The 26248-nt window shown below is 45.1% G+C and overlaps 1 protein-coding gene across 2 annotated transcripts in view; it reads right to left on the reverse strand.

Moving 5' to 3' along the window:
* Window positions 1-1491: 1491 nt before the first annotated feature.
* NDE1 (nudE neurodevelopment protein 1) overlaps window positions 1492-26248 on the reverse strand; it is a 126157-nt gene continuing 101400 nt past the window's right edge. For both annotated transcript variants that reach the window (XM_082260192.1, XM_082260193.1), the window contains exons 7-9: window positions 14345-14436; window positions 14043-14185; window positions 1492-1622 (exon numbers count right to left, since the gene is read on the reverse strand). In XM_082260192.1, coding sequence (XP_082116318.1) covers window positions 1526-1622; window positions 14043-14185; window positions 14345-14436 — 332 coding nt within the window. In that variant the 3' untranslated portion in view covers window positions 1492-1525. The remainder of the gene's footprint in view (window positions 1623-14042; window positions 14186-14344; window positions 14437-26248) is intronic.

Genomic DNA, 26248 nt, shown 5'->3' on the forward strand with positions numbered 1-26248 from the left:
CCACCCATTTTAATTACTTAGCCTAAATTTCCACTTTAAATCATTTTGTGCATTATAGTTTGTGGAAGTGACTTGATCTTTATAATTTAGGTTGAGCAGTAAGAGCTTGAATGTATCTACAAAACACCCTGGTGTTTTCCCCCTGTATATAGCATATTTGGTGCCGCATAAACAGACTAAACAGGACAGATCCTCTACATTAGCAAACAGTTCACAATAGCACAGATAATTAGCTGCCTTTTTAAAACGTACAACATCCTTTAAATTATAAACATATTATATATATATATATATATATATATATATATATATATATATATATATATATATCTCCAATGCCGTGTTAAAAGCAACAGTGTGTATTGGTCTATAAAACACTGGCTGCAAGTAAAATAATCAGATTTTATTTACAGTATGCCTACATACAGAACACAATATACTTACATTTTTCTTTGTGGATAAAAGCAAAATATATTTTTATTGGATGGCTTCACTAGAAGTTATACAGTGTCCATTCTAGTGTCCCCCCCCCCCCCCCAACATCCCTGTGTACCCAGCAGTGATACATACTTGCTATCAGCCATGTTCTGGAAGCCTTCACTGTGTCCTTGCTTGGCACAGCAAAGCCTTTTCATTGTAAATAGTGCTAGTTGGGCAGTAGGACCAAAGTGCATCTGCACCATTCCGCCCATTTATTTCTATGGATGGCACCATAGTGAGGGTGGCTATCTATAGGAGTATGGCTCAAACCAAAAGAATGAATAAGGTGAGCTGCTACATGCGCAAATGACATCCTAGTTAGCATGGTTTACTCACCATTTTAGCAGTAAGGCTCAAAAGTAAGTATTTAACATTGCTGGTTACCTAAAGGGGCAGGGGCGATATAAAAGAACAAAACAAAAACATCTTGCCCTTTAACAATATATGAGGAAACCTACAGAGTACCATGACAGATGCTATAATTTTTTTTACAGGGCTCACTATCCCTGCAGGTTTTCATAAGTGCTATTGATGAATATACCGGTATTCCTATAACAAAGCTTTGAAAAAACAAACCTCTAGGGGTAACTGAGGAACAGACGTGGGAAGCAGAGATATTCAAACTAAATTGAGACAGTTTACAGAAATAAAAAATAAAAATAGCAGTAATGTGCAGTAACTTTTGGTAACCAATAAGAAATCAGCTTTTCTTGCATGTCAATGCATAGCTCCAAAATACCAAATTTGGACTAGATTCAATGGATTAGAGTCCTCATTCAACTCGGGTGTTAAACAGCAAGGATTCCCATTTGCCGTGTGCACATACTTCGATCCTCTGTTGGAGTCACATACACAACAGCCATCTTTAAAAACAACTAATTTAGTAGGATGAAGGGATTTTAAACTATGAACTCCACAATGAAGACTTCTTGAAAAGCGTGAATATATGGTTATTCATTATTATCAAAATGTACATGAACTTTAACTTTTTAGGTGATTAGGTGATTTTCTAATAGGAAGCATAGTGTTCACAATGCTATAGTTCCTACAGTATCATCTTGACTACACCCTGAGGAGAGTGCATCCCTTGCAGAGGAACGTTCTGGGACACTGATCCCACAAAATCCAGTCTTTTAGCTAGCCTGTAAATAAATAATGCAACATTTTAACAAAAAGGAAAAAGCAAAACGTAAAACAAGAAAAAAAAAAAACGCATCATGCGACATTTAGCATACAGTTCACATTTACCTTTCCATCCATATGGATTTATTTTTTTTCACCTTTTCATAATTTTTTAAGTAGTAAAAGACAAAAAGGACCATAGTCTGGTTACAGGTAATATTTTATAGTAAAGAAGTGAATTCTTGTTGTTCACCTTTGAATATTTGCCATTTAGACAATTCAACAGATGAACAGCTAGATATGGAAAAAGGCCAGCTAGGTCAGACATTCTGGATCATCAAGTACACATTAGCCATCACTAATAATTCAATGTAAGGAAATGGAAACAGTTTTAAACGAAAAGTTAAAAAAAATAAATAAAAATAAAATAAAAAAAAAGGGGGAATGGGAGAAAAGCAGGAGAAAGACCAATAACTCACACTTTCTCCCCACTTTGCCTGAACAGGCTCTCGCTACCTCCACAGCCCCAACGCTTACAGTAACCAGCTCTCTGCCCAGGGAGCCCTGAGAACCAAGCAATCGGTGTTTGATTGCTTGGTTCTTAGCCTTAGAGCTGACGGGGGACCGATGCTGTATCCACCTAGATAAGGATTCTGAGAAAAAAAAAAAAAAAAAACCCATGCTTCTCTTTACTACTGGCAATATCAGATCCATGGCGGTTTGGTCAAAGGACCTCAGACACCAGAAATGGCACCGGTGAGCTACAGTAATGGGGCAAGGGGCTGACTTTTGACTCAGGGCAAAACTCGTTTTTCACATCGGCATATCTCCCAGGCCAAAAGAAACCCTGTAAAATACATTCCTTGGTCTTTTCATATGCCAGGTGACCCCCCCCCCCCCAGGGGGTGTGTATGTGCCAAGTTCAAAACTGTCCTATTAGGACCGGGGTCCACGAGTGTTTCTACAATCTACTCAAATGTTTTGGACCAAAGTTGTCCCACGTTACCTCCACCTATGGCAAACCGGGCACCTCGGGGGTCTCAGGGGGTTCACCTGCACAGACTGCTAGGGGAAAAGATACCTTCATCCCGGATCACCCCTACAGCAATATCATAGGCAATTGGTTCAAAGGGATTGGAGCGGGGGGGGATGCAGTCCCCCCAGAAAGTTCAGACTTAGGACTTTTCTCCTTCCTACTGTAATGTTCCTGGAATCCTGGAATGTCTCTCTCCAGTATTACAATGTGCAATAGGGTAGGGAGGGAAAACAGGCACTTCATTGCAAACTGATCCTAAGCAGGTTTAAAAAGATCAAAAAAGTAACCAGCAGCGTTGGGTACTTTTTACAGTCACCGTGCACACATACCACTCCTACCTGATGGTGGGTCAACTGTTCAGGGTCCACAAACTGGGTATGAACAAGAATAACCAGGCTTCCAGAGTCAGGGAGATCATGCACACCCCCCCCCCCTTATTTTTACAAAATATCTGCAACTAGGCCTGGGCGAGCAAACAAGGACATGAACCAGACTACATCACACACCATGTTTTCGGGAGTTCAAGGGATACTTGGCAGTAATATGACCCCACATACTGCACTGGCAACACTGGGGATGCCCACGGGTTCCACTGGGACCCTCCAGCCTCTCAGGACCTCCACTTTTGGGCTTTACCAGCTGTGCCTAGTGGTTACTGAAGGGGGTCTTTTGGCAGTAAGAGACCTGGAACCTGTAGATCCCGCAATGATGTCCTCTGCAGCAAAGTAGTGTTCCACTGGCTCATCCTTCGAATTTGGAGCAAAGTAGTGTTCCACTGGCTCATCCTTCGAATTTGGAACAGCTTGCCTCACCAAACTCTGCAACTAAAGAGATAGAACTCTCAGAGAAACAATCCATCCCAACTCTTTCCACTATTTAGGGTCCTGTGAGTACTTCAGGCTGCAGCCAATGATTGACCAGGTTGATTAGGTTATGCATGTGGGATCAGGGAGATCCCTCTGATTTCCGGACCTAAAACTCTAGCTATTATACTCATTGCGCCTTTATGGAAGTTGTGACTCCCAGGATGCAACAAAATCTCAGCTTTTAGATTATCATAATTTCAGGCATCCTCAGCAGACAAGTCAAAGTATGCCTTTTTGGAGTCCCTTGTTGACAGTGGTGCGATAAGAGCAGTCCAGAGGTCCTGCCCCTCAGCCGTTCTCTGAAAAGTGCATTAAAAAGGCCTCCACATCATCCCGAGGGGTCGTTTTTTTGTAGAAGGTGGCGCTCAGTGCCTGGCAGGGCGTTTACCAGGGGCCCCAGTGGAAACACTTGCAGTCTAGGGTGGCAGTTGCTGTAGCACTTCTAAGGCCTGTCGGTATCTCTCTCTCGGGCTGCCTGAGCCAAGGCAGTCATTTCAGCCTCCGTGCATGTCAGGCTGGGCGACCAATAGCCTGTTAGCTTTCGGTTGCACAGGAGCAGCTTGCTGGCTGGTTTCTTGGGCTTACTGCTGCTTGGCAGCCACCTTTTTTTTTTTCTATTTGTACAACAGCTTGCTTAAAAGCCTGTTCCTGTGCAGCACCACTTTTGGACACGGACCCTATCAAGTCCCCCACGTTACAGATTCACAAATTACAATGCAGTGTCCCACATCTTTAAGTGGTAGGGGCACAGTCTGCTATCCGTTTAAAACTGCTGCCACAACGTTAAGTTTTTCTCAAAGCAGTTTTTAAAAAAAGGTACACAGCGTAGCCAGCAAAGTTTGTGTGGATCAGTAGAGGGATTGCCCACATCCTCCACTAATTCTGGGGTTCAGCTTCAAGTCAAGAGTTCTAAGAGAGGGGATCCAAGCCGCATGAAAGGTTAAGGGATTCCAGCCTGTGTTTATTGGACAGCATGTACAGCAAATAAAAGTATTCCAGCGCAGAGTTAGAATACAGTCCAAAAACAAAAGTCCAGAAAAACAGTTTTAAAGTGTTACTAAACCCAGAACAGTAAAATCAGTCTGTATATGCAGTAAAGCATGCTTGTCATACTCACTGTGGAACCTAAGGTGTTATTCCTTTGCATTGTGCATAAAGGCTGCTTGATCTTGTATGCCCAGATCCTCCTCTTCTTCCACTGACTCCAAAACATGTCCAGATAAGACAGAGCCTTTGGAGTCAGGCTGCACATGCTCAGTTTGGTGTGTATTGCTAGAAAGGTTTTTTCCTTTTCTTGGGAGAGTGCATGTGATCAGCACAGGGCAAAACGGCACTATCCAGACAGAGGGTCAGGAGCCCTGCAGCCCCAAGGGGCAGCTCAGTGCAGTATGAAAACTTCTACAAGCTTCGCCAGGAACTGATAGAAATAACAAGACTGCTGTATATTAAAAAAGAATAGCGCGCAAATGCAAAAGAAATAACTACCAAATCTGAAGACAATCCATAAATAAAAATGGGGGTTTGGTCCCACCATATGGCCATATCGTGCTCAGGCCCACTACTGCGTCAAAGTACCCCATTATCAGTGGGTCCTACACTATCCATGAAAAAGAGATGAATCCAGCCTTTCTAACCCTTGGAGATAATACTCCTTGCTGGGAAGGATGTGCAAATGCACTACAGGGGACTCCTCCTATTCTTTTTTAATATACATGTTGCTTGGTCCATAGCTGCACCGGCTTTAGATATACATGTTCAGGGTTTGCTCCCCCAATTTTTTGCTTGTTTATTATGTATTCAGTCTGACCAGACTTCTGTGGTTGAGCATCCCACCCCCCACACACACCTGTACTCTATCAGAGTCCACCATCAAGTAGATACAGGAGGAGTCCTTTGTAGTGCATTAGCACATCCATCCCAGCAAGGAGTGTTGTCTCCAAGGGTTGGAGAGGCTGGATTCACCCCTTTTCTATGGATAGTGTAGGACCCACTGATAATGGGGTACTTTGACGCAGTGGTGGGCTTGAGCACGATATGGCCATATGGTGGGACTAAACCCTCATTTTTATTTATGGATTGTCTCCATATTTAATAGTCATTTCTTTTGCATGGTTGCGCTATTTTTTTAATATACATGTTGCTTGGTCCATAGCTGCACCGGCTTTAGATATACATGTTCAGGGTTTGCTCCCCCAATTTTTTGCTCGTTTAAGACTGCTGTATACTGCTGATGAGAAAAAGGTATTTAGCGGTTTATATTTACTAAAATAACTGGATTTTGGTCTTACCGTAAAAATCTTTTCTCCTTTGAGGTTCACCGAGAAACACAGCTTCATGTCTTCTAGACCCTTGGGCTTATGCTGCTCTCTCTTCAGGAGTAGGACTAGGTAGAAACATTTTTGGTTATGCCCCGTAGGCAGTCCCAGGGGGTATATCATCACTTCCTGTTATGTCTGGAACAACGGATGTTTATTCAGGACTCTCTGTACACTTCAACATGCATTACAGGACAGTTCTGTAGATAAATGCATCTCTTGCATGTCTCTAAGATGGCCACTCTGCCCCTTGACCCTTGTCATCACTCCTGGGTGGAGCCAGCCTTAAAGTGACAGTACATGTGAAACCCTTCAGGTATAACACTTCCTGCTATAGGACTTCAGTTTGCTACAATCAGTGTCAGAAGAATACAGGACTCAAGCCAACAGAGGGGCGGGTGCTGTGTCCGTCAGTGAACCTCAGAGAAAAGGATTATACGGCAAGACAAAAATTCAGTTTTCTTTCGTTCACTGACGGACACAGCTTCATGTCTTCTAGGCCTTTGGGATGTCCCAAAGCAGTATCAACATGATGGGTGGGAAAAACAATTCCAAACAAGGGCTAAAACCATCCAACCAGGTAAACCAGGAGCTTAACCAGTTACAACTGGAGCTCACCACCAGAACAAATACACCCTCAAGGAGGCAGGAGTCTCTGCAACCACAGCCTGCAAAATTTTGTAGCCAAACGCAGCATCAGAAGACGTCCACCTTATAAAACTTTGTGAACAGACGACCACGTAGCTGCCTTACACACCTGAGCCACTTAGGACTGATGAAGGAAGGCCCAGGAGGCTCCAAGCGCCCTTATAGAATGCGCTTTGACAGGGAAAGGAGGAACCTGACCCTTAATAGAATAGGCCTGCACCACCGTCTGCCTGATCCATCCAGAAATGGTCGCAGCAAATGCGGCCTGCCCCTTACGAGGTCCATCGGTAAGAACAAAGAAAGGGATTTACGAATCAACTCAGTCACCGCCAGGTATACCCGAATCGCCCTGATCACATCCAAGGAATGCAAAACAAAACAATCTCTTTGGGATGTTTCGGCTTAGGACATAAGGACAGTAAACACAATATCTTCATTCAAATTAAACCCTGAGACAACCTTAGGAAGGAGTGCCTGACAGGGTCGCAAAACCACTTTGTCCCTGTGAACCACCAGGTAAGGTAACTGACAGGACAATGCAGCCAACTTCGACACCCTACGTGCAGAAAGAACAGTGACTAAAAGGCCACCTTCTGCGACCGAGTGAGCAGAGGGAGTTCACAAATGGTTTTTAATAAAGGGAGGCTTTTGAAGCACAGACCGTATCAACTTGAGATTCCCACGGAGGTAAACAGGGAATCGCACCGGAGGAGCCAGATGGCGAACTCCCTGCACAAAAGTGTGAACCAAGGACGTTGCCACTAACGGCCTTTGGAAAAATATGGCCAAGGCGGAAATCTGACCCTTGATGGTGCCCAGAGCCAAAGGTTGATCTACACCTAGTTGTAGAAACTCCAACAGAATAGACACAGAAACGGAACGGGGGAGAAAACCCCCAGGACTCACACCAAGTAATGTATGCCTTCCAAAGTCTGATAAACTTTCCTGGAAGTAGATTTCCTAGTTTTTAATAGAGTAGAAATCGTCGACTCCGACAGCCAAGCTGTTAAAGCCAGCGACTGTAAAAGCAGGATAGAAGATTGGTCCCCGAGACAGAAGATATTCCCTAAAGGAAGTTTCCAAGGAACGTCTGCTACCAGCCTTACCTGTGTACCAAGACCAGGGAGGAGAGTCTGGTACCATCAGAATGACTGAAATCCCTTCTACCTTGATTCTGCGTAGCAGTCTCGACAGTAGTTGTATTGGAGGAAAAGCGTAAATCCGGCGATACTGATCCCGAAACCTTGACACGAAACTCTGCACCTTCCTGTCGAGACATGAAGCCAGCAGGTCCACATCGGGGATCCCCCTCCAGAGACACGGTTGATTAAACCCCTCCGGATGAAGGGACAAGGGATAGACCGATTATCGGCAAGGCCGATATGCACTTTCCCCGATATATATCGGTATCGGCCCCGAACTGGCCAATATTTTTGTGACGCAATTCTGCCTTCTTTGGCCGCCTCCCTCGCCTTGGACAGCCTCGTCTGGAGTCGAGACTAGTCTTGTGGGAGTGTATCACAGCCATGCACCCACCCACAGCAGCCCGGTGCCAGACAGCCAGCCACATCCACAGGCCCTGTACCAGCCAGCCAGCCACCCACCACAGGGTGCCAGAAAGCCAACCAACCATTAAGCATTAAACAAAAATTAACATGTTCAATACCAGATTTGTGTCAAAAATTGTCTTTATTTTTCAAAAAACTTTAAAATGTACAAAATATCGGCCCATACCGATACGATGAAACCAAAATATCGGTATCGGCCCTGAAAAAAAACATATCGGTCTATCCCTAGAAGGGACCATTCTCCCTGATCCAACGTCTGCCAACTAAGATCGTCTGCTTGCCAATTCTCTACCCCTGGAATGTACACAGCAGAGGATAGGAAAAAAGTTCTCCCCACCTCAGAATTCCGGCTACTTCCCCGGCTGCCAGGGAAATCATTGTGCCCCCTTGATGATTGACATATACCACCGCCATAGCATTGTCTGATTGTATGCTCCAGGCATCCCTGCAGAAGATCCGTCCACTGAGACAGACAAAGTCTGATCCGCCGAATCTCCAAGATCTAAGATCGGCAGCCAGGACTCCTCTCGAGTCCAAACCCCTTGAGCCGAATATATTCCCAAGACACCTCCCCACCCAGACAGACTGGCATCTGTGGAAATCACTGTTCAAAAAACAGGACGAAAGGACTTTCCCCACGCGAAGCCACCATAATCAGAGACCCTCTTGTACCCAGAATAAACCAGAACAGATCATCCAGCGACTGCGGATCCTTGTTCCATTTGGCAAGAATCTCTTTGCAGAAGTGTGGTATGGAACTGAGCAAATGGAACCGCCACGAACGTGGAGACCTTCAGACCCAGCAATTGCATGCAAGTCCTGAGTGACAACCGACTGTTGAACAACAGGAGCCGAATCGCATCCTGCAACTTCAGAAGTTTTGCCTGAGGAAGAAACATCCATGCCGAGTCCAGCATCAGACCCAAGTAGTCCACCCATTCTTCCTGAATGAACCAGGTCCACGGGTTAGCAAAAAAGGCGAAGACATTTACAGCAACTTTTCTGGCTCTGAGGAAGGGGGTTCGCCCCTGAAACGTGCCAGCCCAGCCATAGCAGCCCCATACGGCACACTGCATGCCATTCAGCTTCATATGGGACCTTGGCTACCTTGGAGATTTTATGTACTATGTTGATGTATGTATTATCACACCTGCCTTGTGAGTATACTGTACACTTAACATTTTAATAAATGGTTTTAGTGGTGATGCACTAGGTCGGTGCGCCCCTTTTCTTTTGTCTCTTTTCCCACAAGGTAAATCTTCCAGGTTTCTGCTTGATTCATTTAGTCTCTTCACTAAAAGATCCCCTCTCTCTCCCCCTCATCACACAATGAGCCAGGCCTTGAGACTTTGGCAGACACCTACAGCTTAAAATCTCCAGCTCCAAAACAACCCCCGCTATGGCAAAGGAGGTTTTAATTAGGCAGATATTTGCTCAAAGTATCCTTACAGACATGGTTAACTGTAGATTAAAACAAGCTATGCCATTTATGTACCTCATGAAGTGACTGGAAAACGTCTAGGATGTTGCCAAGAGAATCATTTGCACATTTGAGCCCATTTCAAGTATACTCACCAGTTTTTTGGAATATAGTCTTATTTACAATACTTCCAAGGACAGCATCACCATCCTTTTATACACATTTCATGAGATTGAGTTTGAAAATATTTCTATTATTAGCCTTTAATCTGGCTTTAAAGCAGAACTTCACCCAAAAGGGGAAGCTCCACTTAATAGCATCTCCCCCCCCCCCCCCCCCACATTTGGCACTTTGGGTGGGGGGGGGGCAGGGTTATCATGTTCCTGGGTTTTGACTAGTACTCACTCCTACTTCCGGGCAAATCACTGTGGTGATCTGAGTGGATGTTTGGTCACCCTCGTTAACCCCGCAGCCTTCTGGGACACATAGGTCCCAGAAGACTGCGGAACCCTTCACAAATAACATCGTGACTCCTGCATGTGCAGTAGGAAACCGGCTGTGAAGCCACGAGGTTCACTGTCAGTTTCCCTTACCCAAGATGCTGGTGTCTTGGCCCACAGCCGATGGAAGAATTGGCTCGGGTGAGGACATCGCTGGATGGAAGTATGCTTTTATTAAAAGTCAGCTCCTAGTTGTTTGTGGACTATGTCACAATTTTTGTGCCATTTAAGCGGACAGATTTACCTCCCAGATCAGCAATGAATTGATTATCATTTTTAAATTTACATATAGACGACATTGTCTTTGCTGGATTCCCTGATATCTTGTGAACCTACACAAACTATCCATATTCGCTTAGATTGTGCTAGTTTTGACCCCCCCATCTCAGACATTTCTCTTAAACGTTTGTGCATGGATTATTGTTGGAAATAAAAAAAAAAAAACTGTATAGGGTCTTTATTCTCTCTGTGAACCTTGAACCTTTGTGTTATGCAACGGTATCAGCCAAATGATCAGACCAGTGGTGATGTGCAATTTCTACTTTACTTAACAATGAAAATCAACTTCGATTACACAGGAGATCATGTGAACAGGGGTTTGCAGTACAAAACAGTAATATGAGCAATAGGAAAGCAGGGTTGAGCAATAGGAAAGCGGTTCTACTAATGGCCACTGGATGGCAGCAGAGTGCTCCGAGTTCAGTTTACTGAAAGAATAGAGAGCTGAAGAATCTCACATGTCCAAGATCGTAATCATTCAGTCAACAGACTGAGCTGAGGGCATTTCCTGCTGGCACAGACTTTACACTGGCACTGCTTATGCTGACTTCAGTCAGGAGGCTCTGGGGGCTGTAGATAGGACCCCCCACTGCTTGGACAGCATATTCTGCATGGACTGTAACAGTCCTCTCCAGTGACTGGGGCTTGGACAGATGCTGCATACTCTTGTGCTCACTGCTGCACACCAGACTTAACAGGGGAGGATCCAGCAACTGGGAACAGCTTACTTGCCCAGTCACTGCGGTCCCATCAGGCAAGATCTCTGAGCACAGGAAGCTGAGAGGAGTTGGCATTTATACTCCCTGGGCGTGTCCAGGAGCTCAGGGGATGCTGGGAGCCAAGAGGATTGTGGGGAGTTGAGGTAAAGCAACTTGCACCTGAATCTGGATAAAGGGGCACCCCAATACGTTTGTATTTTACAATTTACCACACATGTCCATTATCTTGGCACAGTCTCCATCTATGCCACCTAACCTTTCCTCCTGTCTTTTTAGAATTTTTTTTTACCTTTTTTTTGCATTACAGATTTTTATAGTGAACACCAACTAATTAAAAATGTTTCTTCTTTTCTAATTAGGGGATTAGGCTTTTGTAGGATTGCATGTTGCGGTGTGTAATTTTTCTTCTTTTGCAATATGCAATCCTTTTATTTTTTCAGGTATTGTTTTTAGACCCTAAACTCTTGCATTTGTGTATGCATGCCTCTAAATTCTCTTACCATTTTTCATTATTGATATACCACACATTTAATTCCTGACTGATGCATATCTCACTCACCTGGCCCTTTATTTGAGTGGTTTACACCCATCAATATTTAGGTGACTGATGGTATTTTTTCCCCTGCCACCAGCAGACCCTCATTTCTATGATTAAGCCCCGGTGTTGGGGCAAAACAAACAAAACAAGGGGATGGCCGCACTCCCTTACGATGCAATGCAGTTTATTCAGGAGATATTAGCATGCACAGAGGAGAACAGGTATAATCTGGCTTTAAACTTCTCCACAACAGTATCTCGGACCTGCCTGGTATGTTCCTTGCTCTTCATGATGCTCTCTGTGCTTTAAACGGACCTCTGAAACTATCACAGTGCAGGTGCATTTATACAGAGACTTGATTACACACAGGTGGATTCTATTTATCATCATTAGTCATTTAGGTCAACATTGGATCATTCAGAGATCCTCACTGAACTTCTGGAGAGTTTGCTGCACTGAAAGTAAAAGGGGCTGAATAATTTTGCACGCCCAGTTTTTCAGTTTTTTGTTAAAGTTTGAAATATCCAATAAATTTCGTTCCACTTGATGATTGTGTCCAACTTGTTGATTCTTCACAAAAAATTACAGTTTTATATCTTTATGTTTGAAGCCTGAAATGTGACAAAAGGTTGCAAAGTTCAAGGGGGCCGAATACTTTCGCAAGGCACTGTACCAAAGGCATACTCCTTTTCTTAGTGAACCCACTCTCTCCATGGATAATTACTAAGTGAACCTTTTTTGCTGGAGCAAACCCCCTCTTAGGGTGAGCCCAGCCCGCGTACAGAACATGCTCAAGCTCAGGATGCATAGGAAAGGAGTGAGAATCTAGTGGTGCCCGCTATGATCCAAGCCTGAGACCTTTGAAGAAGAGGACTCGGGAAGCAGAAAAACTGAAAGACCTTGTAGGTCTGAGATGAACTCTGACCCTGAGTTTTTTTAGGTTTAGATTCCTCAGAGAAGTCTTGCGCACTCTCTTCTACTGAATTAAGCTAGTTCCCCTCTGTTTTCCTCCTCTCTTCTACTGAATTAAGCTTGTTACTCTGTTCTCCTCCAACAATAAGGGGGGGGGGGGGGGGTGCTACCATTTGCGACCCAGGTATTACATACTGGTAAGTATTCTGAAAAGCTGCTGCACTTAAGAAAAAAATTCTCCCATGTAACAAAAGAACTGGAGGTGCTCAAAGGCAGCAGAGGTACCAGATAGGTGGAGGGAGACAGACTCGCAAACACTGGGATATGTTGCACTCGGGGCTACATTCTGGTTCCTTCCTACCCAACAAAATATATTTGGGACCCCTCACCCCCTGCATCCCCTCCTCTTTGCAGTCTGAGAGACATCTGCCTGCTGACCTATATAAATCAGGACCCTGTCTAAACACAGCAGTCCCAGACAGAGAGAGAGTACAGTGCAAAAATATACTAGGGTGCTGTGGCACTAGTAGATTTCTCCAAGTGTGCCAGTTCACCACCCCCAGACTGAAATGTGTGTGCGTGCAGATGGCCCCTAGAATGTTTCCTGCAACCAATAGATTAACAAAGCAAACAGACAAACATGGATGGTTTTCTGACACCTGTAGTCGCACAAAAAAGGTGCTGGGGCAACCCGGCATCCCCCAAGGTGCTCTGCTGGGACCAGTAGTCCTGCAGCTCCTTGTAGTCCCATCACACTAGAAGGCTAGGTGTTTTCAGTACTCTCCCGCTGCTACACCAACCTGGACACAAGGGGCGCCAAGAAGACCACCTTCATGGTGCCCTGCCTTACTCAGGAAGTCACAGACAGCACTGCACATGCATGCGCAGGTTGTCCATGTAGCATGAATGCAGGGGGATTGGAGAACCATCTCTGCCTTGTGCATTTGACGTCCTGAGTTTGCCAGTCCATCCTCAGGTATGCTACTTCTATGTAGTTTTATATGCAGGAAAGTAGGGGCCCTTTAGAAGTGTGTGTGTGTTTTGTCGGGTGAGGCAGCTTAATCGGCGTCAGCCAGCAGGACTAACACAGGGAACTTACCTGTCCAGCCACAGGACCCCCCTAGGGGTCCAAGTCTCACCAATCATGGCAGGGTCCAGGAACGCAATTTCCCAGTTGGGGGGGAATCACTGCCCTGGACAACACCATACTGGTTCACCAGGCAAAAGGTCATTGCACAGGGATTCTTAACACAGGGCTCAGTGCAATCTTGCAGGCCATCCCCGTGTTCAGTGCGGGGACCAGGTACCATTTCTCTGAGCGGTGAAAGCCATAGCAAAATGGATACTGATAAAAACCAGACTTCTGATCCCTGTAGGAAACATTGAGAAGCTAGCTTTTTTTGGTGCCGAGAGCTACACAGAGACCACCACCTTCAGACACAAAAAAAATAAAAAAAACGAAGTATTCCCTACTGAGGAGGAGTTACACCTAGGAGGGGACTTCTGATCCTATCCTGTTAAAATTCTGAAAACTCTGTGCACCGTGATGTACAATAAAAATATGAGAATTAGCTAAAAATAAAAATGGAAAATAGGAGGCGAACTGTGGATTTGAAAGGATGTATTTTAAATGACTTACCTCTTTTCACCTGGAGACATGCTAAGACAGTTTTCATTGCTTTCCCTAAGATTGTGAACTCGAGCCATCAAGGGAGCCACTGGTTTGCTGGGAGACTGTTCATACATAAAATTTCTGCAAGATGCTAGTTTAGATTCCAAGGCCTGTGGAAGAATATATAACTTACTTGGTAGTCTTACGGAGGACAAACCATTTTTGTACAATAGCTGTCAGCAAGGAACTTTCAGCACTGATCTTAGCAGATAAAGAACAGCTTTTTACAAGAAAAAACTAGCATAATCATTATGTATAACAGAACTTACCCCAACTTTTCTAAGAAGATCCCCTACTATGTTAAGTGCAGATATTCTTGCAGATGGTGTCAATGGAGTTCCACTGTACCCATCATCCAAACCTGGAATATAAAGCAGCAATTAATTCATTCATAATTCTATGAATCTAGTGGCTTACACACACACACACATCTCAAAAATTAGAAAATCAAAAAAATAATTTATTTCATGAACAGAAATTCATATATTACATAGATGCATTACACAAAAAAGTGATATTTCATGCATCTTTCTTTTAATTTTGATGAAAAGGGCTTACAGCTAGTGAAATCCAGAATCTCAGAAAAATTGAATACTACATAAGACCAATAAAAACCAAAAAGGGGCCCCATCTTGAATTTCCTGTACCGAACTAAACAGTTGAGGTATTTGAGGTTCAAGATTAGTTGGCGTTTCCACGAGGGCTTTGACCTGAGGAAAAACCAAAGTAAAACCCCGACAAATGTTGAGAAAGATGAATTTCCTTGACCACGCCCTCGATTAGCAGATTCTTGACTGCCGCCTCCATGGCTTCCCTTGCATTAAGGGGATTCTGGAAGGGATGTGGTCCGAAAGTTGTGATGAGGTCGCCATGAATTCTATCTTGTATCCCTCTCTGATGATCTTTAAGATGAACGGGTTTGAACAAAAGCTCTGCCATTGCCGGAAAAAAATAGGATGCCAAACAGAAGGCATCCGTCAAAAGATACAGTATCCCACAAAGGTGATAACACCTCTTCCATATATGTAAATATATTACATTATATCTTTTCATATGACAACACTGAAGAAATGACACATTGCTACAATATAAAGTAGTGAGTGTACAGCTTGTATAAATTTTTTGTAAATTTGCTGTCCCCTCAAAATAACTCAACATACAGCCATTCATGTCTAAAAAACCACTGGCAACAAAAGTGAGTACACCCCTAAGTCAATGTCCAAATTGGGCCCAAAGTGTCAATAATTTTGTGTGGCCACCATTATTTTCCAGCACTGCCTTAACCCTCATGGGCATGGAGTTCACTAGAGCTTCATAGGTTGCCAGTGGAGTCCTCTACCATTCCTCCATGACTACATCACAGAGCTGGTGGATGTTAAAGACCTTGCGCTCCTCCACCTTCCGTTTGACAATGTTCCACAGATGCTCAATAGGGTTTAGGTCTGGAGACATGCTTGGCCAGGCCATCACCTTTACCCTCAGTTTCTTTAGCAAGGCAGTGGTCATCTTGGAGGTGTGTTTGGGGTCGTTATGTTGGAATACTGCCCTATGGCCCAGTTTCCGAAAGGAAAGGGGGGGGGGGATCATGATCTGCTTCAGTATAAATACATGCTGGCATTCATGGTTCCCTCAATGAACTGTAGCTCCCCAGTGTCAGCAGCCCCAGACCATGACACTTGCACCACCATGCTTGACTGTAGGGAAGACACACTGGTCTTTGTACTCTCACCTGGTTGCTGCCACACGCTTGACACAATCTGAACCAAATAAGTTAAGCTTGGTCTCATCAGACCAAAAGACATGGTTCAAGTAATCCATGTTCTTAGTCGGCTTGTTTTCAGCAAACGGTTTGCAGGCTTGCTTGTGCATCATATTTAGAGGCTCCCTTCTGGGACGACAGCCATGCAGAACAATTTGTTGCAGAGTGCGGCGTATGGTCTGAGCACTGACAAGGCTGACCCCCCCAACCCCTTCAACCTTTGCCGCAATGCTGGCAGCACTCATACGTTTATTTCCAAAAGACAACCTCTGGATATGACACTGAGCATGTGCACTCAACTTCTTTGGTTGACCATGGCAAGGCCTGTTCTGAGTGGAACCTGTCCTTTTAAACCACTGTATGGTCTTGGCCACCATGCTGCAGCTCAGTTTCAGGGTTTTCGCAATCTTCTTATAGCCTAGACCATCTTTATGTAGAGCAACAATTACATAGTGAGGTTGAAAAAAGACATCCGTCCATCCAGTTCAACCTATGATGTGTGTGTGTTTGCTGTTAACCGTACATTGTATACCCCTCTATGTTGTGGTCTTTAAGGTGCCCATCTAATAGTTTTTTGAAACTATTGATGCTCCCTGCTGATATGACTGCTTGTGGAAGAGAATTCCACATCCTTACTAAAACTAGAGGTAAGGCGGTTTAACCTTAAAATACATAGGGGGTTCTTCACTGTAAGAGCAGTGAGTGGCCACGTGTCTCATTGTAATCCCTTTCTCGGAATAGTTTGTTCCTTATGCTAGGGTCACCAGTACAGTATTTGTACATTGATCTCATATCCCCCCTCAATTGTCTCTTCTCGAGAGAGAGAGAGAGAGAGAATAAGTCCAGTGTTTGCAGTCTTTCCTCATAGCGGATGTCCTCCATTCCCCTAATTATTTTTGTTGCCCTTCTCTTGACTCTCTCCAGTTCCAGCACATCCTTCCTGAGGACCGGTACCCAGAACTGGATAGCATACTCCAGATGTGGCCGGACCAGAGTCTTGTATAGTGGGAGAATAATCTCTTTATTTCTGGAATGAATCCCCTTTTTTATGCATCCCAGTATTCTGTGGCTTTGCTTGCAGCGGCTTGGCATTGCATGCCACTGCCAAGCCTGTTGTCTACCAGTACCCCCAGGTCCTTTTCCATCTTAGACTCACCCAGAGGTTTCCCCCCATAGCGAGTAGCTTGCTTTCTGGTTTCTGGCACCCAAGTGCATTACTTTACATTTATCAACATTAAACCTCAACTGCCATGTAGTTGCCCACCCCATTTTGTTCAGGTCCGCTTGTAAGGTTTCCACATCCTGCATAGAAGATATTGGCATGCTTAGTGAAGTGTCATCCGCAAATACTGAGATTGTACTAGATATCCCCTCCTCTAGATCATTTATGAATAAATTAAAAAGGATTGGTCCCAGGACAGAACCCTGGGGGACCGCACTTTCTACACCCGCCCAATCCGAGTACTCCCCATTAATCACCACCCTTTGCACTCTCCCCTGGAGCCAGTTCTCTATCCAGGTACTCACCTTATGGTCCATACCTACCTTCCTTAGTTTGAACAGTAAGCGTTTGTGGGGAACGGTGTCAAAGGCCTTTGCAAAGTCCAGATACACCACATCCACAGGCTTACCTTTATCTAGGTGGCAGCTCACTTCATCATAGAAGGTTAATAGATTGGTTTGGCAAGAACGATTTTTTTGAATCCATGCTGATCACTACTAATACCATTTTCATTACTAAAGTCTGGTATGTGGTCCCTTAACATCCCCTCCAAAATCTTGCAGACTACCGATGTTAGGCTGACCAGCCTATAGTTACCCGGGATATATCTCTGCCCTTTTTTAAATATTGGTACCACATTGGCTTTTCTCCAATCAGCTGGCACCATACCCTTCTGTAAACTATCCTTAAAGATCAATAAATGGTCTGGCATTCACCTGGCTGAGCTCTTTAAGAACCCTCGGGTGCAAGCCATCCGGTCCCGGTGATTAATTTATGTTAAGTTTCTCTAGTTTAGTTCTAAGTCTATCTTCTGTTACCATGGCGGTACTTCCTGAGGTGTATTATTTAGTTTGGCCTTACAAGCTGTGTTAGTGTAGCCCCCCAATTCTTTTGTGAAGACTGAAGAGAAGAAATTATTTAACACTTCCACCTTTTAAAACTCTGTGGTCATATTTCCTTTGTCATCTTTTATGGGGCCAATGTGTTCTGGCCTCACTTTTACCGTTTATATACTTAAAGAATTTTTTTGGGTTCATTTTACTCTCTTCCGCTATATGTCTCTCGTGTTCTATTTTAGCCGCCTTGATTTCGTCTTTACATTTCTTATTACACTCTTTGTAATGCTTGAATGCTGCCAATGACCCCTCAGCCTTGTATTTTTTGAAGGCCTTTTCTTTAGCACTAATATGCATTTTTATGTTGGAGTTTAGCCACCCAGGGTTTAGTTTAGCTCTTTTAAATTTATTTCCCTTTGGAATGCACTGGCCAATCCCTGTGTCAAGTATGCTCTTGAAGCACTCCCATTTTTCCTCCATGTTCTTTGTTCCCAGGGTTCTATCCCATTTGATATTTTCTAGCAAAGAGCGCAGTTTTGGGAAATTGGCTCTTTTGAAATTCAGTGTTCTTATATTACCCTTATGTTTCCTATTACTATGATTAATACTGAAACGAATTGACCTATGGTCACTGTTTCCCAAGTTGCCCCGTATTTCTATATCCGTGAGCAGGTCTGTATTGTTGGTAATCAGTAGGTCAAGTACCGCATTGTTTCTTATTGGTGCATTCACCATCTGACCCATGAAATTGTCCTGCAAAACATTTAGGAACTGCCGAGCCTTGGCTGAATGCGCTGTTCCTTCTGCCCAGTCTATATCTGGATAATTAGAGTCCCATTATAATGACATTTCCCATCCTTGCTGCCAATCCTATCTGTAAAAAGGAGGTCCGCCTCCCCCTCCTCCCTCTGGTTGGGAGGGCCTATAGCATACGCCCATTATTAACCTTCCCCCACAGTGCCTTCCCTTTGAAGTTCTACCCATAGTGTTTCTACCTCGTCCATAGCTCCATTATTAATATCATCCCTCATATTTACCGGTACCCTGTTCTTAGTATACAGACATAACCCTCCCCCTTTTTTTACCTTCTCTATCTCTGTGATAAAGGGAGTACCCCTGAATGGTCGCCATCCAGTCATGAGAGCTGTCAAACCAAGTCTCTGTTATCCCCACAAAATCCAAGTCCTCCTCAAACATCAGTAGCTCCAGCTCTCCCATCTTGTTGGCCAGGCTTCTGGCATTGGTATATAAACCTCTTAATTTTGACCCTTGCATATATCCTCATTTGATGTTTTTAGGCTGCTCTTGAGATTTTTCCCCATACCCACCCTGGGTTTAAGAGCTCTTAAACACCCTACCGCTAATGTCCCCATTTGTGCTCTCTGAATCTTGCTTTTCACTGGCTAATTCTACATCTGTACCCCCCCCCCCCATCACCTAGTTTAAAAGCCCCTCTAACTTTATGGTCATCTTCTCACCCAGTACGGCTGCACAATACCCATTTAGGTGCAATCCGTCCCTACCAAAGAGCCGGTGACCGACTGAGAAGTCAGCCCACTTCTCCAGGAACCCGAAACCCTCCTTACTACACCAGCTCCTCAGCCACTTGTTAACTTTCCTAATCTCCCGCTGCCTCTCTGGTGTGGCTCGAGGTACAGGTAGTATTTCTGAAAATACTACCTTGGAGGTCCTACTCCTCAACTTAGCTCCTAAGTCCTCCCAAGTCCCTGAAATGGTCTTCCTCTGCCTATGTCATTGGTACCCACGTGTACCATGACAGCTGGCTTTTCCTCAGCCCCACCCAGTAATTTGTCCACCCGATCTGCAATGTGCCTTTTTTTTTTCAGATCCTCAGAGTTCTTTGCCATGAGGTGCCATGTTGAACTTCCAGTGACCAGTATGGGAGAGTGAGAGTGATAACACCTAATTTAACACACCTTCTACCCATTCACACCTGAGACCTTATAACACTAATGAGTAACATGGCACAGAGGATGAAAAAAGGATAATTGGGCCCAATTTGGACATTTTTGCGTAGAGGTGTACTCACCTTTGTTGCGAGTGGATTGGACATTAATTGCTGTGTGTTGAGTTATTTTGAGGGGACAGCAAATTTACACTGTTATACAAGCTGTACATTCACTACTTTACATTGTAGCAAAGTGTAATTTCTTCAGTGTTGTCCCTGGAAAAGATATAATAAAATATTTACAAAAATTTAAGGGGTGTACTCACTTTTGGGAGATACTGTATATTGCATAGCTTGTTTGATGCATAGTTGCCATCCCAAGTTTTGAGCCAGAGGGCTCTTCTGGCCGCATTGACCAGGCCTGTGGTGCAAGCAGATATTCTGACTGCCTCTGCAGCCATGTACGCTACACCTTTCTCTATTAGAAGCAGGGAGTCCTGAGCCTCTTCCGAGCCAGGGACTTTCTAGGTGCCCTCTGAGTTGCTCAAGCCAAAAAGCCACATTTCTGGCTACGCAAGTATAAGCCATGTTAGGCTGGAATGCCAAAGCGCCTACCTCGCACACTAAGTCACGTCGATCTTTTTATCCATTGGATCCTTAAGTAGGCACATGTCTTTGAAAGACAAGTCTGACTTTTTGGAAACTTTGGCAAGAGATGCATCCAGTTTAGGGCATTTGGACGGAACTCCTTCCAATTCTTGGAAGGGGAATCTTTTTAAAGCTTTGCGGAAAAAAGAAAAAAAAAATGGATTTTTGTACTTACTGTAAAATCCTTTACTCTGAAGTCCATTGACAGATGCAGCTCCATATCTTAGAGCATTGGGTTATGCTCCTCCCACAATTAATAGGACTCTAGGAAGGAAAAAGCTTTACCATGTCTATGGGGGCGGTCTTTGCAGGCATAACCCCACACACTCTGCTACAGCTTCCAGTTTCATTGCAAGCAGTGTTTGGAAGACAAAAAACCCCATTTCACTCTAAGTAGGAGAGGCGGGTGCTGCGTCTGTCAATTGACTTTAGAGAAAAGGATTTTAAAGTAAATACAAAAATCCAGTTCTCCATCCTCCATTGACAGACGAGCTCCATATCTTCTTAGACCATAAGGATGTCCCAAAGCAGTATATGCTTGAGGTGTGGGAAAAACAATGCCAAAAAATAACGTACTTCCCCAAAAGGCTAAACTTAGAAAACCAGGTAACAAGGAGGTCAACCAGGAACAACTGGAGCTCACCTAGAAAAACCATACACCCTCAAAGTGACCAAAAGATCTTTTAGACAGCAGCCTGCAAAAACTTGCGGCCAAAAGGAGGCATCCGAAGATGTTATATCTACTTTGTGGAATTTAGTAACGTATGCACAGACGACCAAGTTGCCGCCTTGCAATCTTGCATCACTGACGCCTGATGGCGAAAAGCTCAAGAGGCACTCTCAGCGCTCTAGTAGAATAGGCCTTCACTGGGAAAGGAGGAACCTGACCCTTCAATAAATAAGCCTGAACTACTGTCTGCCTGATCCATCTGGATATGGTTGCAGCAAATGCAGCCAATCCTTTACGAGGTCCCTCGGTAAGGACAAATCGAGCATCTTATTTTCTGAAAGACTCAGTGGCCACCAGGTAAATCCTGATCGCCCGAAACAGCCAAAGAGTGCACAGCAATTTCTTTGGGATGCTTGGACTTGGGACAGAGTGAAAGCAGCACAATGTCTTCAATCAAATGAAAATCAGAAACCACTTTAGGAAAAAAAAAAGACTGATTGGGTCGGAGTACCACCTTATCTTTGTGGAACACCAAATAAGGCAGGATAACGCTGCCAATTCAGACACTCTGCGAGCAGAAGTGATAGCCACCAAAATGGCAACCTTCTGAGACAATGAAAGCAGAGAAATCTCTTGAATGTTCTCAAAAGGAGGCTTTTGAAGAACAGATAATATCAAATTCAGATCCCACGCAGGTAGCGGGGATCGTCGCTGGGGAGCCATATGGCGCACTCCCTGAATGAAAGTGCAAATCAAGGCATGCATAGCTAACGGTCGTTGGAAATATATAGCTAAAGCAGACACTTGATCTTTGATGGTGCCTAAAGCTAACAGCTGTTCAAATCCTTTTAGCAGAAAGGCCAAAGCCCTAGCTATTGTAAAACAAGCAAGGGTGCACCTTTAGTGATTCACACCATGAAATGTAAGAATTCCACGTACGATTCTTTCTGGAAGTAGACTTCCTGGCCTTCAACAGTGTAGGAATCACAGAGTCAGAAAGACCTCTCAACAACTGGCTTTCAACAGCCATCCCATTAAAGCCAACAACTAAAGCAGGATGGAAGATCGCCCCCTGAGACAGCAGATCCTCCCTGAGGGGGAAGACTCCAAGGAGCTTTGGCAACCAACCTTACCAGGTCTACGTACCAAGACCGGTGGGGCCAGTCTGGGGCCACTAGAACGACCAGAATCCCTTCCACCTCTATCCAGCATAGAAGCCTCGGCAGGGGTTTCAGCAGAGGGAAGGGATAAATCAGCCGATACGGACTCCAAGGAGACAACAGTCTGTGGTGTAGGCTCCCGAGACCTGGCTATGAACCTCTGAACTTTGTTGAGACTAGAAGCAAACCTTTCTACCTTGGATGTCCCCCACTGAACACACAGGAGATGAAAAACCATCGGGTGCAGGGACCACTCCCCTTGATCCAACACCTGACAACTCCAGTAATCCGCTTGCCAGTTCCCTACACCTGGGATGTGTAAAGCAGAGGAGGACTGGAACAAACTTTTCTGCCCATGCCAGAATCTTGGCCACCTCCTGGGCCTGCCAAGAAACTTTTGGTGCCCCCCGATAATTGATATAAGCCACAGCCATGGCATTGTCCGATTGAATCCAAACCGGACAATCTCGCAGAAGAGATCACCTGCAGACAAAAGCTTTATTGCTCTGAGCTCCAAAACACTGATCGATAGTTTTGATTCTTCTACTGTCCAGGTTCACTGGCCACAGAGCTTTCCCAGCACCCTGCCCCAGCCTGACAGACTGGCGCCCGTGGTCACCACCCTTAAAAAAAAAAAAAATGTCAGGAAAGACTTGCCCTGGCATAGTGCTGGCAACTGAAGCCACCACAGAGCAGACTGTGTTGTGGCTCAACCGAATAAAAATTGTCCAATGACTTCGGCTGCAGAAGACGTCTGATGATGAAACGCGTAAAGCGCCATCACATCACTTCCGGTTTCGGCATTCTGGTGGAACGCATTGCGCTCCAGGACGCTACTTTTTTGCTCATACCGACTGTATTATTGCGAGTACCCATTTTATGTATGATTTGCTCAATAAAGGCTTTTACGGTACTACACTATCAGCCTTTTTTTCTGCTCTATATGACCCTCCTGCCCCTATATATTACCGAGTGGCCGGAGTCCATTCACGGACCATTGGACATACCACCGCTCCCATAGGATCCTGAATTTCTTCTGGGACGCCTACACACCTCGGACCCCCAGCGACAACCCCCAACATCCCCCCATCACAGAAGGGAGATAGGAGCCAACAGAGGGACCTTTGCTTGTACCTAAATACCCGCTCTATACCCCTCTGTGGGGTGGGTATATCTGGTTAGTAGGACCATCGCATCACTGGCTATTAGGACTTTCTCCCAACCAGTCACTTCATTACATCTATTAGTCACTTTTGTGCACCTTATTGCACTATTTTTGTCACCTTTTTTCTGAGCGCCTAGACCACTTCCTACACAGGGCTGAATGAGAGTCCGCTCTCAATAGAAGATCGTCCAGTACCACAATCACTCATTGGCGCAGCAATGCCAACACCAGGGCCAGTACCTTGGTAAAAACCCTGGGAGCGGAGGCGAGACCAAAAGGGTAATGCCACGAATTGATCATGCTCCTCTACTATGGTAAAGTGAAGAAACGGCTGATGCCCCGTGTAGATGTGTCCCTGATATCTATTAAGGCCAAGAGGTCTCCCTGATGTAGGGATGCCACTACCTTGCGAACGGATTCCATCCAAAACTTCTGTACCCGCACAAAGCGGTTCAGATCCAGGATTGGACGCACCTTGTCCTATTTCTGGGCATAGTAAACCGGTTTGAAAAAAACACTTGAAAGCGTTCGAGAGGGAACCGGCACAATCACCCTTTGTGCAAGCAGATCTTGTACCGCCTCTCATAGATCCCTTAACCAATCTGGAGATAAATGAAGATTGGACGGGAAGAATCTGTCCAACGGTCGAGACTGAACCCTGATCGGATCAGTTAGTGAACCCATTTGATCTGAATCAGGGAAGTCCATGGTCCTGGAAAAAAGCAAAGATGTCCCCCTACCCCAGAAGCGGTTGAGGGCGCCCCTTCATGCAGACGAGGATTTTTCTGCAGAACTTGACTGGCCAGTCTTTGATCTACCGGACCATGGCTTCTTGGAGCCACCAGAAGACTTGAACGGCTTTCCTTTTTCTTACAACCCGGAGGTACGAAAAAGCCACCTATGAGCATTGAAGGAGGGCCCTTGTCTATAATGTGGCGACTTGCCCTTAGACTTACCGATAAAACCTTTGATCAGTTCATCCAGAGAAGATCTAAACAACCCCTCTCCTGTAAAAGGAAGATCAGTCAAGGCCTTTTTGAAAGCCTGGTCCGCGATCAGCTTTTTAAACACACCATGCATCTAATGGCAATCCCCACTACAGACATGCTGCCCACCAGGGGGGCCGCATCCAAGGACACATCACACATGAACACAAGGGCTTGAGCCATCTGGTCCAGGAGTTCAATCAGCGCCGGGGGGGGGGGGGGTGGTTGGGGGCTGGGCTACTCAGATTCTAAGTCCCCCTTAAGTTCACCCAGTGACCTTCTGACACCAGAACGTTCACAAAAGATTGGTTTTAGTACGGAGCTCAATTAAATTTACATAAATATTTCTGCGCCAAGTGAAAATTAAAAAAGTGCATATTCAAAATAAACAATATTAAACTTATTAAAAGCAAATCAATGCAGATAATAGGTGCAATAAAGTGCAAAAAAGTCCCAATATCAGTGATCAAGTGAATATTGAATAAAACCCACATACACATACGGTTTGCGCTGATTATATTACTTATTAGTATGGAACCCGCCAGCACATGTAGAAGGCGGGATCGACTCCACCCATCTATCCACGGGGTCTGTAAAGGCCGGGGATTCCTCCACTGGAACCACAGTAGACTTATTCAATCTGGAAACTGGGTGATCCACCTTAGGTGGCACGGTCCATCGAATGGAAACCGCCTCCGCAAAGGGATAACGGTGTTTAAAGCACTTGGGCACCACTAGCATGTGCTTGCTGCGCCGCCATTGTCCATTACCAATATTGTCAAAAAGCTCCGGACAAGTTAACACCTAGCCTGACTTCTGGGCTTTGGGGGAGCCAAACGACACCTGCGTACCTGACGCTGTAGATTCATCTGCCATTTTTAACGTTTCTCGCACGGAAACTATGAGTGCTTCCACCAATGAGTGTTCCCACGCGGCGGCTGAAGAGGACAGGTCCTCTTCACCATCAGAATGAGAGGACACCGTTCCATCAGGATAGGGAGCGTCCGTGGCGGCCATATCTGCCTCAGAATCTGTGGATACCACCGATGGAGGTGAAGGCAGCTAACATTTCCGGCTATCAATACTTTTGAACACAAAATCTACCTTTGACACCAGGCTTCCCAAGACTGCTGTAAAACAGACTGCGACCCAGAGGGGGGGGGGGGGGCCTGTAGGTAAAACATTGTCCTGGAACTCCATTTTGCACAGATTTAAAATACTGCAGTGCCACTTTAAAAATATAGCGAAATCGCGATCCCACCACCGCACCAGCAGTATTAAAAATCCCACTCCAGTACAATCTGTTAGAGTAAGGAAGACCTACAGGGGACCCCAAATACATTACCCGACCGCTCAGAAGGCTTGCTGGAAAGTTCTGTGAAACAAAGTAAAAACGATCTGACACACACAGGAAATAGAAAGAAATGCCTGGGTAATTGCTAGATCAAATGTGCCATGCCTGCCGCCAGTCCAGCGATCTGGACTACAAGAAAATGGCCATCCCCTGCATTCCTATGGGGAGCAGAAAATGGCTGCCCATACATTGTCAATGGAAAATGAGCACGAATCTACAGCAAAATGGCAGCCCCCCCACAGCTCGCCATTTAGGTCCCAGACAAGTGTCTTCGTAAGGTTCTAAATAAACCCCTCCCCCCCCCATAGGAACGCCAAAGTGGCTGTAATATTACCACCACCCCCAAAGTAAGCACCTACTAGGGAAAGGGGGAGGAATAACTGGGGGGGGGGGGGCTGGGATGTCCGAGAGGCCAGGGGAACCGAAGGAACTCCCGAGGGTCCCAACATTCCCAGGAGGGGGCC

The sequence above is a fragment of the Pelophylax lessonae genome (genome assembly GCF_965119305.1).
Source record: "Pelophylax lessonae genome assembly, chromosome: 6".
Taxonomy (NCBI): domain Eukaryota; kingdom Metazoa; phylum Chordata; class Amphibia; order Anura; family Ranidae; genus Pelophylax; species Pelophylax lessonae.